Genomic DNA, 15,244 nt, shown 5'->3' with positions numbered 1-15,244 from the left:
TTATACTTTTTATACTTTTATGAGGGGTTTTTTTCAGTTTGGAGTGGGGGGGGGGGGGGATGTTATGCTTTTGCCATTAATACAAAAGAAAATGGATTGATGCTTTTTGTTATTAGCTTTCATATCACCTTTATGTTTGTTTTTTATCAATGCTTTTGCTATCCCCAAAGCACAAATTTTGATTTGGTAGTGTTTTTTATTATGGCATCAACAATGTTAATGGTTGGGCACTAAGCATGGCACTGGAGTTGAGGTTGTTGACAACATGACCTTGCATTGGCAGCATTTTGGTAGCAGTTGTTAGTTGATGGTATTGTTTCATTAGTTTCAATAATCAAGTTAGTAACTCTAAGCTTTAACTTATAGGCTTTAAGGGTTGGTTTGTACACAGTTGGTAGTTTGCATGGGTATTTAAACTAAGGCTAGTTCTCATGTGAATTGCAGCTTAGTACTTGATATTCGACGGGAAAGATGGGGACATTACAAAATATATGAGATTGAAATTCTCTTCAAGCAATATTGACAAGAGACTAAATCCAACAACTCATATAATGAAGGTTAGGTGGCTCCTTTTTTGCCTTGGACAATTAGGATGTGGTCAAGTTGCATTAGACTTGTACCTACCTACCTATGGATTCTCCTCTATATGGCCTCGATAGGGTAAGGGACATCAATTGTTTTTGTTAGAATATACACAATGTTGCTCGCAAAGACCAATTCATCCAACGCATGCAATGCTTATTGGAGGTAGCAATCCATCAATTGTTTTTGTTAGAATACACACAATGTTGCTCTCAAAGACCAATTCATCCAAGGCATGCAATGCTTATCGGAGGTAGCAAAACCATTTTTGCCCTTTAGTAATAGCTTAGTCACCCACTTGGCTGCTGTTGAGCCTTCTCATCAACAAGCTCAATTTGGTCCTCTTCTCAAGAAGCCCTAGATTATCCTCTTCTTCACCCACTTGATTTCATCTCGCCCTTCTCAACAAGCTCTATTTTATCCTCTTCTTCGCCAACTTCTAGTGAGATCAGCTCATCCTCAATGATTGTGGATGAAGGGTCTTTATCAGGCACCAGGAACAACACCCCTAATGGCAACAGCCTTACTATGTTTCTGATGAGTGCCGCCAACCAGAGGTTATCGAAGTTGTCTCTCGTGACTCCTAGGCTATGCTGCAGAAGCGCTCCAGCCCATTCGTTAGTCAGGTGTCCCACGCTGTCTATTGACATGAGCAGGGCAAAGAAGGTCCCCTCGATACCCGCAGGGCATAGCTTGGCACACAGGACGAGCTGTGGCATCCATCGGAGCTTACCCACGACGTGCATGGAGATCTCATCGATGAGGAAGACGACGGAGTCCGACAGGTGCAGTTTGAGGTTCCACCTCAGAATGAAGAACAATTCGAGGGTGCCACCGAGGAAGACAAGGAGCTGCGCCCAGAATAATATGCTGCGGAAGGAGCAATTCTTGAGCAGGTTCTGGTAAGCCAGTGTGCCCAGGAACAACCCCACAGAACCTACAGCAAAAGACAGCCCCACGAATTCCTGCATGGGAGCAAACCAGCATGCATTAGGGTATTAGATAGCTCTCTAATTAAGCGATTCTACCTGTAGTGCAGGGATTTAACGTCAATATTAAAACACAGCGCCTCTCTCTCTCTCTCTCTCTCTCTCTCTCTCTCTCTGTGTTCAAGTAATACTCTAATGTTAAAACAGTTTCTTTATATCTCCACAGCCATGACCCCATGCTATCCCTGCATGTACACGAAGGTGAGAGAGCCTCACCTGGGTAAACCCCAGGCCGCGCTCTCGATCTGTGTACCAGTAGAACATCCCTTCTCCAATCGATGGAGTCGCAGCCCGAGAGATGAACATGTACAGCGTAGGCCTCCACACTTGAGGGCAGCTTACTGTCTTCCATATCTTCTTGCCAGCTTTCTGAAACTCCTTACGAACCTGTCTTACCATCACATCTTTCTTAGATCTCGCTGCACCTCGGTATGCCTCCCCTTCCATCCCATTCATGCACATGCAATCGCAAGATTACCGGCATGTAGCTATGACTCAGGTTGCAAATGCTACTCCTATGGCTCTCGAGTTGCAAATGCCACTAGAAACACAGGTTGACACTTAAGGGCTCCCCATCCAATCTTCTTTGTCTCTTTTATTTATATGAAAATTTATATTATAGCTTTCATTAAGAATTGTTATCATATTACATGTATAAAACAAAATTGGAACATTGTGATCTTTTATGTAGTTATGAATGAAGGGTTCGCAAAAGAGAGACAATCACATGGTAGTGTGACACTAAAGGATCCATTTTGAAGTTTTATGAATATTAGAAAGGTATGATTCAATTGCTTGACTCATATAATAACTATATTCAATATCTGGAAAATTGTGTCAACGTAGCTTCAAGTAGCCAAACATGATGCATCCTTTTCCAAAAAGTATAGTTTCTAGCTTTATAAAATGCAAAAAGAAGTTATTGCTAAATTGGGGATGGGATGTATATTGCTTTTGCGAGGAGTCACTTTGTTTGGCCCCTTTACCCACAAGAAGATTGTGATACATACCATGCATACATCACTTAAGTTTCTTTTTTTATTTTTCTTTTTTGGAATTTACTTTAGATACACATATTACTTTGATAGAGATATACCAGGCGCTCCACACCTAGATTCTCCTAGCACTTCATGCTAGTGTTCTCCCAATTTTTGGAACTAGGGTTTGAAAGCATATTTCATGTGACAAGAGGATTCATGGAAGGTTAATATAAGAAACATAATCTAAACTTTGAAAACTTTGGCAACTTAAACTAATACAATGTTGAATGTATAAAAATGCAAAATATGGGGACATGGCACTCACTGATATATAGGGAGTGGAAGATCAACATTAACAAGTTCAAGCCTAAACTATATCTCTAAAGAACCCTTATGACCATTTCTTAAAGTTTCTCGAACACAAACACATTCAATGGTGATCTCTATTCACATTGGGCCTATCATGGTATGCATATTATCCTCACACATCGAATCGTTCATTTAGTAGTGATTTCTATTTACATTGAGCCTATTATGGCATGCATATTATCCTTACACACTACATCAATTTGACAACCCATACACTATATTGAAAATAAATTCCTCTTCTTCTTCTTCTTCTTCTTCTTCTTCTTCTCTCTCTCTCTCTCTCTCTCTCTCTCTCTCTCTCTCTCTCAATAATTACTAACATATATACATAATTATATATGTCTAATACTTTAATTAAAATATGATTATATATTTTTATTAATAATTAATTGACATATTGATAGCTAATGATTAATATCTAATCAATTACATTAAATTATTAATAACATTAATACTTATATTATTATTACCATTATTATTAATCATATATGAATGATAATTATATATAATATAATTAGTTAAAATAGTAATAGATTGATTAACATTATAGATTTCATATATATAAGTAATCAATTATGATAATATATCAATAACTATATTTAATATGTTTATGATTGATTTAATATATATTTATATTATTTACTATAAATAATATTCATATATTTTAAATATAATAATATATAGCTAAAATGATATATAATAATAATATAATAATGTATTAATAAAAATATTTGATACTTATATTCTCTCTCTCTCATCACTTTTTATTTTCTTATTTTTTTAATTTCCCCAATCTCTCATTTTTCTTCATCTCATATATGTGTATATTGTATATACATGTGTGTATATGTATATGCAAGTGTGTATGTATTGCACATATATCTACATGTATAAATAAGTGTAGATGTTTGACATATATCGTTGTGTGCATGTTTATAAGTGTATATTTTATAAATGTGTATCAATTCTCTCTTCTTTGCTCTTATTCTCTCTCCATTTTTTCTCTCCCTCATTTATATGTTCACATGTGTATGAGTATATATGTGTTTTATACATATCTATCTATTTGTGTGGTCTCATAAGTGCGAGTACTCTCCTTTAAATATTTTTCTCTCATTTTTTCTCTTGTCCCTTCTTTCTTTTGCTTCTATATATATATATATATGTGTGTGTGTGTGTGTGTGTGTGTGTGTGTGTGTGTGTATAAACGATACACATACACATCCAAATCCACACACACACAATTTTTTTATTTTTATATATTCTTGTTTTTCATATGTTCTATATATATATGTGTGTGTGCATATATGTGTATATGTGTACAAGTATGTATATGCGTGTTTAATACGTATGTGTCTATTTATGTAGTCGCATAAATGTGTTATCTTTCTCCCTCTTATCATTTTCATTTTCTCATTTCTTTTTTCTTCTATCTCTCATCTTTCTTTAGCTCATATGTGTGCATATGTATGCATGTGTATGTAATAAGTCATGGAATGGACGAATTAGGTCTTTGCATACCTGACTATATAGGAATACATGCCTTGAGGATTGCCTTGTCTCCCGCAAAATGAATCCAAGTAACAAAAATAGGGCTCCACTCACCAACAACAACCCTAGTGCATTCTGCTCACAGACTTTGGGATGTTAATCATTTTGAACATAAGTAGAGCATATAACACAAATTAGCACAATATCATAAGTAGAGCATAATTAAATGGTAAAAAGAAAGGGCTAAATTGACTTGGCTACCAATCAAATTTTGAACTTAGAGTTCATATTCTTTATTGGCGTGATCAATTTGAATGCAACACATACATGAAGTGGAAAATCATAGGGGTAGTATTGCAATCTAACTAAGAAAGGGAAGCTTTATGTTTTCCATGGGAACTTCCAAATGTGATAACCCTAAAATTTATGGATCACAGGTCATGTTGATACTCCTAAAACTGGGGGATTACTAGGCATGTTGGCCATAATTACATGACATAAATCTATAAAAACTCAACTCTTAATCCATAAAATGTAAAACATTGACTTTAAACACTAGGTGTGCTCAATAGGTGTATTGAAGGATGAACCCATGCAACAAAAAAATCTTTTTTGGCCACTACATTTAGTATAGTCCTACTATGTGGCATGTGTGCATAGTGGTGGACTCAAGCCATCTTTCAAAGAACGTGAAACATTTTGGTCGAATGCTTGAACCTCCTTGAAAATTTACTCTCTCTTCATTTTTCAATGTTATATGCTAGCTTTACCTTAGCCTGCCTCCCATTTGGTCACATGGCAAGATGGCAAACCAATGACAATAATATTCTATAAGTTCTTGGAGAATAGATATCATGAGAAATTCCTCTTGAAATCTACATTGAGATAGATGAATCAACAAATGAGGTGAAGTAAAGGGGCATGAGAAGTATTAATGAAGAATGTAAGGATGCATCTTTGGGGATAAAGGGACAAGTAAACCAACACAACCCCATCGTGGCTCCAAATTGAAAGGCACTAGGCCCTTGCTATTGTCGCACTTTTTAAGCCCAACATTTAGACAATCTACAACAATGGCCCTTACACTAAGTGCACCAACTTTTAGACAATCTACAACAATGGCCCTTACACTAAGTACAACAATGGCCCAACTTTTTAAGTGCAAACACTAAGTGCACCATGCTTCATGGTACTCTATGATGAATCTATTTCATCATGCTTGCAAGTAAGGTGCCCTATTACTGAACTCTTACCAAAGCATCTTAAGGAAGTAATTTCATCCTCCTATACATAATTTATAAGCTTGAAATACTTGAATATGCAAAAGTTTATTTTGTGCAATCGACTACACATGAGCACAAATTCCTTATGGCATTTTGTGATGCAATAACATACTCATATCTTGTGTCTACAATAACTTTTTTGTCACTTGGTTGATTCCCATAGTACCCCTACAAAGAGTTAGTCTATTCAACAGCACGGGCTAAGCCCACTTAAAATGTATGTATGTTTTCAATCCAAATCAAAAGAAAACTAAACTTTCACATGAATTGCATATGTTTTATGATGATGGGCAATGCAAAAAGCCAATGGAAACATTAAGGAATGAGATATTGGGGAAGATACGTATAATAATGTTGATACTTTGTTGATGTGTAGTTGTGCACACAAATGATTATGCCAATATTAAAGGATCAATGTATCTTACCTTTGCCCCCATCTTGTGGACAATGAAGCCACTCGTGGAATAGCCTATGAATGATCCCACAGATGAACTCATGGAGCATAAGGATTGAATATCTGTTGCAAGGTTTGGCTTTTCATGACTTCTTTTTGCAATTTCAGCATCTATGGTCACATCTGCTATTGTAATCCCTAACATGTAGAGAAAAAACAAAATGACAGCAACTGCATCATGCACCTTAGCTTGGAGCATCAAAATCATGAGAGAGATGAATGATAGAAACCCTGCATCCAATTGCAATGTTGCAAGTAAGTAGTCTCCCAAGATCAATTCCATGATAGTCTCTTGAACTCTAACAAATTATATAATCCACAATAGCTTCGAGTAAATTTATTAACAAGTTTCGGATAACTTGATTTTTTAAATTAAAAAATAGTCCATATATATTCACATCCATTTTGAGTTCTCCTAGATATTTAAGGTTTCTACAATTTTTATATTTACCACATGCAAGAAAGTACCCTAAGTGCAAACTTAAAAAGCCTATGAATACATTTGCATGCATGCTTTAACAATGTTACAATGTAGTAAGGCTTTACAAAAGCTAGCTGACTAAAGCTTTGTAATGTCGTAATTTTGTTTCTACATCTCCCACATTGGGCACCCTTTGGAATCACATAAAATAAAACATTCCCAAGGTTTTGTGAATGTGTAATAGTAAGGGGAGATTGTTGAGCAATTTAAGATCTTGCATGCAACATTTTTTAAGTGTGGGATTCACATCCATCTGTCAACCCCAACATCCCACACTTACATGTGAGTGGTTGCGCAGTTCTTCAAATTGTTAGATTTCTCATCCACACCTTTTACAATTGGAAACAAGGTAATGAAATAGCAATGACATGCAAATAATATACATGAACAATTGGTATAGCTCAAGGTCAAACTAGAGGGAAGATAATGCTTCAAGTCATTGATGATGTATTCTTTTCATAATACCAAACAAGCATACTGTCGGAGTACACAAGCATTTTAATTCATTTCATTCATTCATTTTGAAACTTTCGACTTTTGAGATAATAAGGTGACAAAATCCAAAGGGGTTTGCCTTGAAAGTTATGAGAGGTGGAGTGAAGTAATTTGGACTAATCAATATTACTTGTAATATAGCATAGCAATTGGTAATGGGTAAAATGCGGTGATCTTCAAAAAATCATGAAAATAAATAGTTTTTCAAAGGTCTTAAGCATCCACCAAAGATAAATGTGAATCTATAACTTGAAAGTATTAGTTTACAAAGATCTTAAGCATCCACCAAAGATAAATGTGAATCTATAACTTGAAGTTATTTGTGAGTGTGTAGGCAAGGTAGTTATATATAAACATGTTAAGGATACCAAGGATCTCGCGAACTAGTCACACAACATCAACATAATCCTAAGCAATACTATCTACCATTCTCTTCACTCTAATCTTCTCTCAAATTGAGATCAATAGATGAGGACTACTTGATATATTATCATAGAAAAACACTTCTTTAGTGAACCAAAACAAAGGTTTAATCTCATAGCACTCCTCACCCAAGTTCATACAAATAACTATCAACTATAATCACAAGATGAAGATGTAAACATAGCAAAAGAGCTAGGTAGATGAAGAAAGGGTGGATCCCCTTGAGATCAAACATGAATGACAAGCAAAATTATGAGCCTTCTCGCAAAGCCACACTTCACTCGCCCTCCTCTTCCCTTTGCTCTCTTACGAGTCTCTTTCTTGATCATCTCAACTTTTTTCTCTTATAAAAGTTCACACATTCTCTTACATGTCTTAAGATCATCCCCTTAGTTGCATTTACTTTTCCTTGCTTATTTTGGGCTAGTAATATCTCAACTCTACTCAGTTTGTCACCTTTTAGATACTTTATTCTTCACAAAATTGGATTTTCCAAACATATGAATTAATGGATAGCTCCTAACATGCATAACCCACAATCCCTTTTATTACTTCTCCATGGCATTCACACTTGAACCACAATCTTAATGGATTACTCCTAAACCAATCCATTTTATCCCTCCTTCATGGTGTTCACACTTGAACCACACTCCTAAAGGTTATATTGCATGGGTTTGTGTTTCAACTTCATTAACATGCAAGTCTTTCTTAAATAGTTTTACACGAACTCAAATCAAGAAAAATATACAGTTAAAATATCAATTTTTAAGATAGTTGCAACCTTGGTATGTAGAATACATATAGAAAGAGCCAAGCCACTCCTAGGTAAATTTTACTTGCACAGGTTTGCATAGTCAAGTTCAATAGCGTGTAGTTGCTTCATTTGACTACACTTAACCTTGCATTAAAACTTTAGGCAATTCATGGAACACCCTCTAAAAATGAACTCCATAGAGTTCCTGAAGTTAGGATGATGTGGCAATTGTTGATTGGTATAAAAAGAGTTCTCTCTCCTCAAGACCCTTTTCTCTCTCTATAGAGGTTTCATGAGAGGTCTACTCATCTCTGTTCTTTCTCTTCAAAACGGCTTTTATCTCACCTCAAATCATCTCATTTTCCTCGCTAGCATTGTATTAGGTGTGGCCGTGCTGCTTTGACTCATGTTTCAACTACCTTAAGTCCAGGGACTTAGGTGTGGCATAGCCCAAAGTCTTGTGAATGAGGATATAATTAAGAAAATATACATTACAACATTTCAATGGATGAAGCGGTTTTAAATTTTGGAATTTTGACTTTGATAGCATTACTAAGAAGCATATATTCTCACCCAAGAATAGGCCAATGGCCGCCTTGTATAGAAAATTTCTTATTCAATGTCGCATAAGCATAGCCCATGGTTGGCTTGAGTCGATTGTCTTGAGGAGCTTAAACATTAGCCTATCAACCTTGTCTTTCAAGGGCTTTACACTCAGCCCACCTTCCTCCTTGTCAACAGTGATAACTTCCCATGAAATTGTGTGCCAATGATGACATTCTTTATAATGCTAACAATAAATGGCATATCAGTGTATTTATACCAATTTGAATTCCGTTATACCCTTTTAATTATAAAACCAACATTTCATATAGACTTTGAACGTCAAAATTGGTTACTTTGGGAACTTGCATTTATTTTTTGTCGATTGAGAAAAAAGTTTTTTGTGAGCACTACTTTATGCGACTAGTGGAAGCTCTTGAAGGCCTTCTCTAGTTCCTTCCAAACTACAAAACTAAAATCAAATAAGGTTTTTTGTTCACTCTGTGTAAAGAAAAATATGCCCTATTTCTATGGAATACCATGGCCGTAGACAAAAATTTATAACATTTTGTTTACCTCCTTCCTAATGAGCATCACATTATTGGCCCTCAAGTGTAATGACACCCTAGGATGCTCTTTGCTACTGGCATGGCATGTTGTCATTGGAAGTTATTTTCAAAGCCCACTTCTCTCTCCTCAATTTAGATTTCTCTCCTCTCTTGTTGACTTATGCATGGATAGTAAGAAGTGGCTTCATGCCAGTATAGAAAGATGTGTAAGTCAATCAACTTCCATGTGTCCATGCTCTAACTTCCCACCTATACTTTTCCTTTCCCATTCCAAATTTGGTCGTTCGACAGAGGCCAGAAATCTAAAATATCTCAATCTCTCTTACTAAGTTATGTTTCATGGTCTCTTACTTCTTGATTGAATCAAAGATCCAGTACCTGGTACCAGAGAGGCATGTATGGACAAGGTGAAGAGAAAATCTCCTCCAGAACCCACATCCAAAGGGCTCAATTCAAAAGAAAAGGATGTGGGTAGTTGCCTAAAACGATCTTGTAGGGGAGTCCCTAGTCCCACTTAACATGCACTTCCCCATTCACGTTTGCACAAGACTGCTTCTTGGCCCTCTTTCTTTGTAGAGCTGCGTGTCTCCTTCTCTTTAGAGGCGACGAAAGGAAAAATGAATGGCAATGGGGGTTCAGAACCAACATGCAAAATTAGGTTAACCTCATGAAGTATTCTTACTAAGCTACTCACAGTCAAAATTTCAAGGGACGAGTAGGATAATGGGAGACGTCGCATGCATACCTGAGAGGATGAAGTAAGGCCTTCTGTGGTAACCAGCAAGGGGGAGGAGGTCAGTGAGGAGGCCCCAGAGAGCCTTCCAGTCCCAGACACTAGCAATGATGGCATGGTAGACCTGGGACACAGATGGCTGCACCCCCTGCTCATCCTTCCAGTAGTAGTTGCCTGCAATCTTGTACAAGGAGCCCCCAAACCCTTGGCTCACCCCATAGATCACCATCACCCCAACCACAAAGCTTCCATCCACCTCCCTTGCCATCATCCCAGCCCATCTCACAGGCCTCATCATCAGCATCAGCCCACACCCCCTTCCCTGCTTCCTTCTTCTCTTCTCAGTTAAGGCCCCTTCTTCTCCTTCTTCCTCCTCTCCTTGCAACAGCCTCCTTTCCATGTCCATCATTGCCTCCTCTTCCCCCCCTCCCCCTTCTCTTTCCTCTTGTTCAAGCTTCCTCTTGATGGGTTTTTCTGATTCCTCTGCCCCCTCCCTTTCTTCCATGCCTGATTCATCATCCTTCTGGCCTCTTGTTGCTGTTGCATGCCTTGGCGCATGATGATTTGCCCCTGTTTGGGAATCTGGTTGGGTGCTCATTATGTGCAGTAACCTTGGGTCTTACTAGTAAGATGAGCCTTCTAGGGCTTCTTGATGCTGCATCATCTTCTGCTTGTGTTGGCATATGATTTGAGTCTGATATTGGCTATGGCTTGTCTGCAGTTCCAAAGTTCTAATGTTGGATGGATATCCCAGTCAGATGAGCTGCTAAGTGACTTCTGAGGCCGCATCGTCTGCTTGAGTAGGCTACTCAAGATTTGCCTGCGCAGTGACTCTGGGTAAGTCCCCATTATCTGCACTGCCAAAAGGTCTAATGTTTGGGAGATTATAAGGCCAAATGAGCTTCTAAGTGCCTTCTGAAACTGGCTGTTCTGTGATAGAGAGCTGTTTGGGTGAGTATTGCCAAATGTCCCTCATCTTAGACAGATTAATTCCCCAGCTCTCTATATTTTCCATCTGTTTTCGAGTCTAGTTGTGTGGCCATCATCTGTAGTGCCAAAGTGCTAACACTTGGAGATCAGAATACTCATGTGAGCCTATCAGAGCTGTGTCTTCACAGGCGATCAGCCATTGGACTCTTGACGTTGCAGAGGATATGGTTGTGTGCGTGCGCGCCTGCTGCCCCCGCCTTAAGATGCTGTGTCCTCTATCCCTAGTCACCATATAAAGAATTGGGAGGGAGCTGCATTGAGGGTAGCGTGATGCTGACTGTCGTTTTGAAAGGCTTTTTAAGAAAGGGTCTTGGAGATACATCCCCAAGGCCCAAGCTTCTCAAATCATGAAGAAGAGCATGCCAAAAGATAAACACATATTTTATTTGTGTGTGTTAGAGCCATCAAGTAAAATAAACGCCAACAAATATTATATAACCAATTGTATGGTTCCTTCTCTCATTGACCTTAAACTTCGTGAAGGCACATGGGCTTTGTTGTGGAATTATCATTTCCTAAAGATTAGTTTTACTTGGTTGTTCTCATTGAAGTTGCTCATACAGTTAGAATACTAAAAGTAATTAGAGTATGACCTAGGGGTTACTCTAAAAGTAATTTGAGTAAGACCTTGCTAGTAACACCTGTAATTAGAGTATGACCTAGGGGTTACTCTAAAAGTAATTTGAGTAAGACCTTGCTAGTAACACCTGTACAGTTATACCTATTTATTGTAGGATCTAACCTTGCTAATGCATTCTATAAAATTTATAAAACAATTAGAGTAAGACCTAGATAGGTGTCCTTCATGTTTTTTAAATCTTGGACATCGAAGGACCCAATCACGTAAGAGAAGAGGCACATTTCCTTGAAAATGGAGCACACCACTAATTCTTGTCTCTCACATGCATAATGCTACTTTCATGATGTGAAGGGCACAAGGAGTCAAAGCACAGAATGGTTACATTGCATTTAACATGACTCATGTGTAACAACACCCTACGAGGCTTAAACACACAAATTAGGCTAAATGATGAAAATTGAATGGACTTGGAAAGCTTAAGGACATTATAAGCACACTTGGAACATATTCTAAACTCGAAAAACTTAAGATAATTTAAAAAACCCTAATAACATATCTTGCACCAACTTCTTGTAGGAAAAGAAACCTATTATGAAGGTGGAATTCCTAAAGGACAACAAACTCAAAGCAACTCAATTAACTTGCTCAACTTTGTTAATCAATTCTTGGTTGTTACTAGTTTCATATGGCGGTGAGCCATACCATTAGCAATAGAACTCAATCCCTCCTTTTTGTAGGCTTAATAGTTGAATCACTAGGTATTCTTGTAGTGAGGTGTACAATCATCATGAGACCCAACACTTCGACCTAGCTTAAGCCATGCTCAATCATGTTGAAGTGTGCCATCTTTGGGCCTCAACTGTGAGGTTTGATTGCAAGGATGGGGGGTCCATTGGCTAGATATATTAGCATGATGTGAATTCTATGTGCAAGGATTCTTATTGCATCTGATGGGTAAGGTAAGGGGGTTGATTCGATGACACCTACTAGTCCCTCGCTTTCATTTCCTACATCTTTCAGGTAATGATGTAGGTAATAATGGTTTCCAATTACCTGAAGATGTATGCAGAAAAGTTGGATTTCTTTGGGATATCTGCTCATAAGATGAGTGAGCATTTTGTGTGACTTGCAATTCATGAGTAGAAGCCATGCATAAATAATATTTTTGCAAAAGGAGCTACATGGGATGAGCTTTCTGAAAGAATAATATTTCATAGAAGATGTAGGGTTGATTACTCACACAGGATTTTCATGGAGTGGGTTGTAAAACCCAATAAAGGTTGCTCTTGCTGCACAAGTTTGATCACAGGTATGAGCAATTCTATAATGCAAAGCAGCGGGCTCTAAAATCTAAAAATATGGAATTGTTTTTGTAGTCGGTTGATCCTGCTTTGTAATTGAGCTTGGAAGAGCTCTTAGAAGATGAAAGAATTGAGCAAGGATTGAAAACTAAATGGCAAGATGTTAAAGATGCTATATATATGCTTGCCAAGTGGCAAAGAAGAAAAGCCAATATGCATGTTGGGCCTATGCTTTCAGGCTTCAAGCAAGGTTACTGAGCTTGCAAGAAAGTGGTTGGATTTTGTAGCTACTCCAATAAAAGATGATGTGATGGATGAATTGGTAAGGATATGTGCTATTTGCAATTGAAGCTTATAAAGCTGGAAGAAACGGGATAGAGTCTGCAGGACCAAGGGTTTCGATATGAGAAGGCTTTGTACGATGATGTATCTAGTGTGATAGCACTGAGCACGAGTGCAAAGATTATGAGATTTATAAAGATGCATTGGATAAGAATTTGATTTTCTTTAAGGATTGGAAGATCCATCTATATGAGACAAGACTACCACTCAATCCAAATTCTGGAAAAAAAAAAACAGGAATGCAAAAACTAGTTTATGACATGATTGTAAAGAATGCATATGCTACAATTGAAGTTACTACCTTTGGTTTACAAATTGAGAAAGATCTTGGTTGTGTATCTATGTTTGGCAAGAGATGAAAATCTAGACACATCCTATGCATATAGTAGAAAGGGGAATTTTTTTTAGAGCAAAATGGAATGAGGCAAAAAATAGTATTTGGGAAAAGATAGGTTGGGATGCTACAGTAGATTCTTTTTCTATTTATGCATAACTTGCCAAGTCTCAAAACACAAAGGATATTGTGGAAGAAAAGAGAAAGAAAGATTATGAAAATCTAGGTATGTCAAAGAGGGCATCTAAAGGGAGTGGTAGAGCTGATTTTGATTTGCCTCTGCCTCTTGTCAAGCCTACACCTCAGTATATTATAGAGGATGTTTGAAAAGAGAATATATAGAAACATGCTAAACCAAAGGAAAAACATCTACACTATAAATTGCAGTGAACATAGAAGCTGCCATTGACTTGAAAAAGGTCTTTAAGGAACACATCTTGAATAGCAACGTGGAATTTACCTTGGGAGAGATCCTTCGCATTGTCAAGTGATAGTTTCACATGAAGAGATAATTGATATCATTAAGATAAAATGATATTTTGTTGGGGAATCAACACATATGGTTCAAGGAGAAGAAGAGCTGAGCTTGCAAGGTATTCATGCAATGCACGATGATGATAAAGATGCTGAAATTGAATTTCTTGATACTAAGAATGTAATTATAATGGTAAAAAGTAGTTGCTAAGGATGAAAATGCAGTGCTTTGCGGCAATACATCAAAGGGATCGTGTCAGATGCATTACAATGATGAAGAAGTTACATGTGTGATACCTAGAAGCCATTATACATGAAATCATTGGGCTCATGCAACCACTAAAACAATAGTGAAAGTTTGGGATCTTGAAACACCTTGCATTGCTCTTATTGACCATGGCTAAGAAATCAATGTAACGGTTTGGAGTTTGTATGAGAATGGCAGATGGTCAGTGGATATAGAAAATGGTTGAGGATGATGGCTACTAACAATGCCCCTAGTGGTTTATGTGCAACTTGTTTGAATGTAAACGTGGTGATTGGATATGTTCAAGATTATCAACACTTGTTTCTGCATGATTCCTCTTCTTATCCAATTATTCAATTTGTACGCATGGAAATAAAAGTGTTAGATGATGGATTTGCATATGCAAGGATCAAAAGTTGTGATGGCAAAAGGGTTGTTTAGTTTTTTATTGTTTGTGTGAACAATGCAAGGAACCATGATACATTGAGATGGAAAGAAAGGTGTTACATGATGGATCTACCTGTGCAAGGATCAAAAGCCGTGATGGCAAAATGGTTGCCTAGTTTTTTATGTTTGTGTGAACCATGCAAGGAATCGTGATATACTGAGAGATTATCCTTTGCCACCGAATGTAAATGAATTCAGAGATTCTTGAGAATTGGGTTTTCAATAGACATCATTGTAAAGTGGGACTATGATGATGTGCAATGGAAAAAAGCTCTTGCCTCACATACTAGGCGCAAGTGCTTTTTCGATAGGGTTTATTGGATTTTCAATAGGAAGTTCTGTATGCTTCCAAAGTGTTGAGACCATGGAAAGGGTTGAAAGAC

The 15,244-nt window shown here is 37.3% G+C and overlaps 1 protein-coding gene across 4 annotated transcripts; it reads right to left on the bottom strand.

Annotated features, from left to right (window-relative positions):
• Positions 1 to 446: 446 nt before the first annotated feature.
• On the bottom strand, positions 447 to 11,456 carry LOC148035481 (putative folate-biopterin transporter 3). Of its 4 annotated transcripts, none has more exons than XM_087677439.1 (5): positions 10,159 to 11,456; positions 6,120 to 6,379; positions 4,442 to 4,546; positions 1,788 to 1,958; positions 447 to 1,547 (listed from the first exon to the last, which is right to left on the bottom strand). In XM_087677439.1, the coding sequence occupies exons 1-5, from the start codon at positions 10,742 to 10,744 to the stop codon at positions 957 to 959; spliced, it is 1,713 nt and encodes a 570-aa protein (XP_087533565.1). In that variant the 5' UTR covers positions 10,745 to 11,456; the 3' UTR covers positions 447 to 956. The 4 variants fall into 4 exon arrangements, with proteins under 4 accessions (XP_087533565.1, XP_087533566.1, XP_087533567.1 ...); XM_087677440.1 differs by having other exon boundaries at positions 6,120 to 6,286; XM_087677441.1 differs by lacking the exon at positions 1,788 to 1,958.
• Between the last annotated feature and the right edge of the window lie 3,788 nt (positions 11,457 to 15,244).

This window comes from Lygodium microphyllum, chromosome 5, assembly GCF_053477565.2.
Source record: "Lygodium microphyllum isolate KBCC chromosome 5, Lygodium_microphyllum_v1.1.10, whole genome shotgun sequence".
Taxonomy (NCBI): domain Eukaryota; kingdom Viridiplantae; phylum Streptophyta; class Polypodiopsida; order Schizaeales; family Lygodiaceae; genus Lygodium; species Lygodium microphyllum.
The sequence above is the reverse complement of the archived record's forward strand: the minus strand, read 5'-3'. Positions and strand labels throughout refer to the sequence as shown.

Bases quoted from the DNA above. Each gene is read 5' to 3' on its own strand.
- LOC148035481 (XM_087677439.1), bottom strand. From the start codon at position 10,744: ATGAGCACCCAACCAGATTCCCAAACAGGGGCAAATCATCATGCGCCA. The intron at 6,380-10,158 runs GTATGCATGCGA...AATTGGATGCAG, and splicing joins GCCTTACTTCATCCTCTCAG to GGTTTCTATCATTCATCTCT. The intron at 1,959-4,441 runs GTATGCAAAGAC...ATGGTAAGACAG, and splicing joins ATGTATTCCTATATAGTCAG to GTTCGTAAGGAGTTTCAGAA.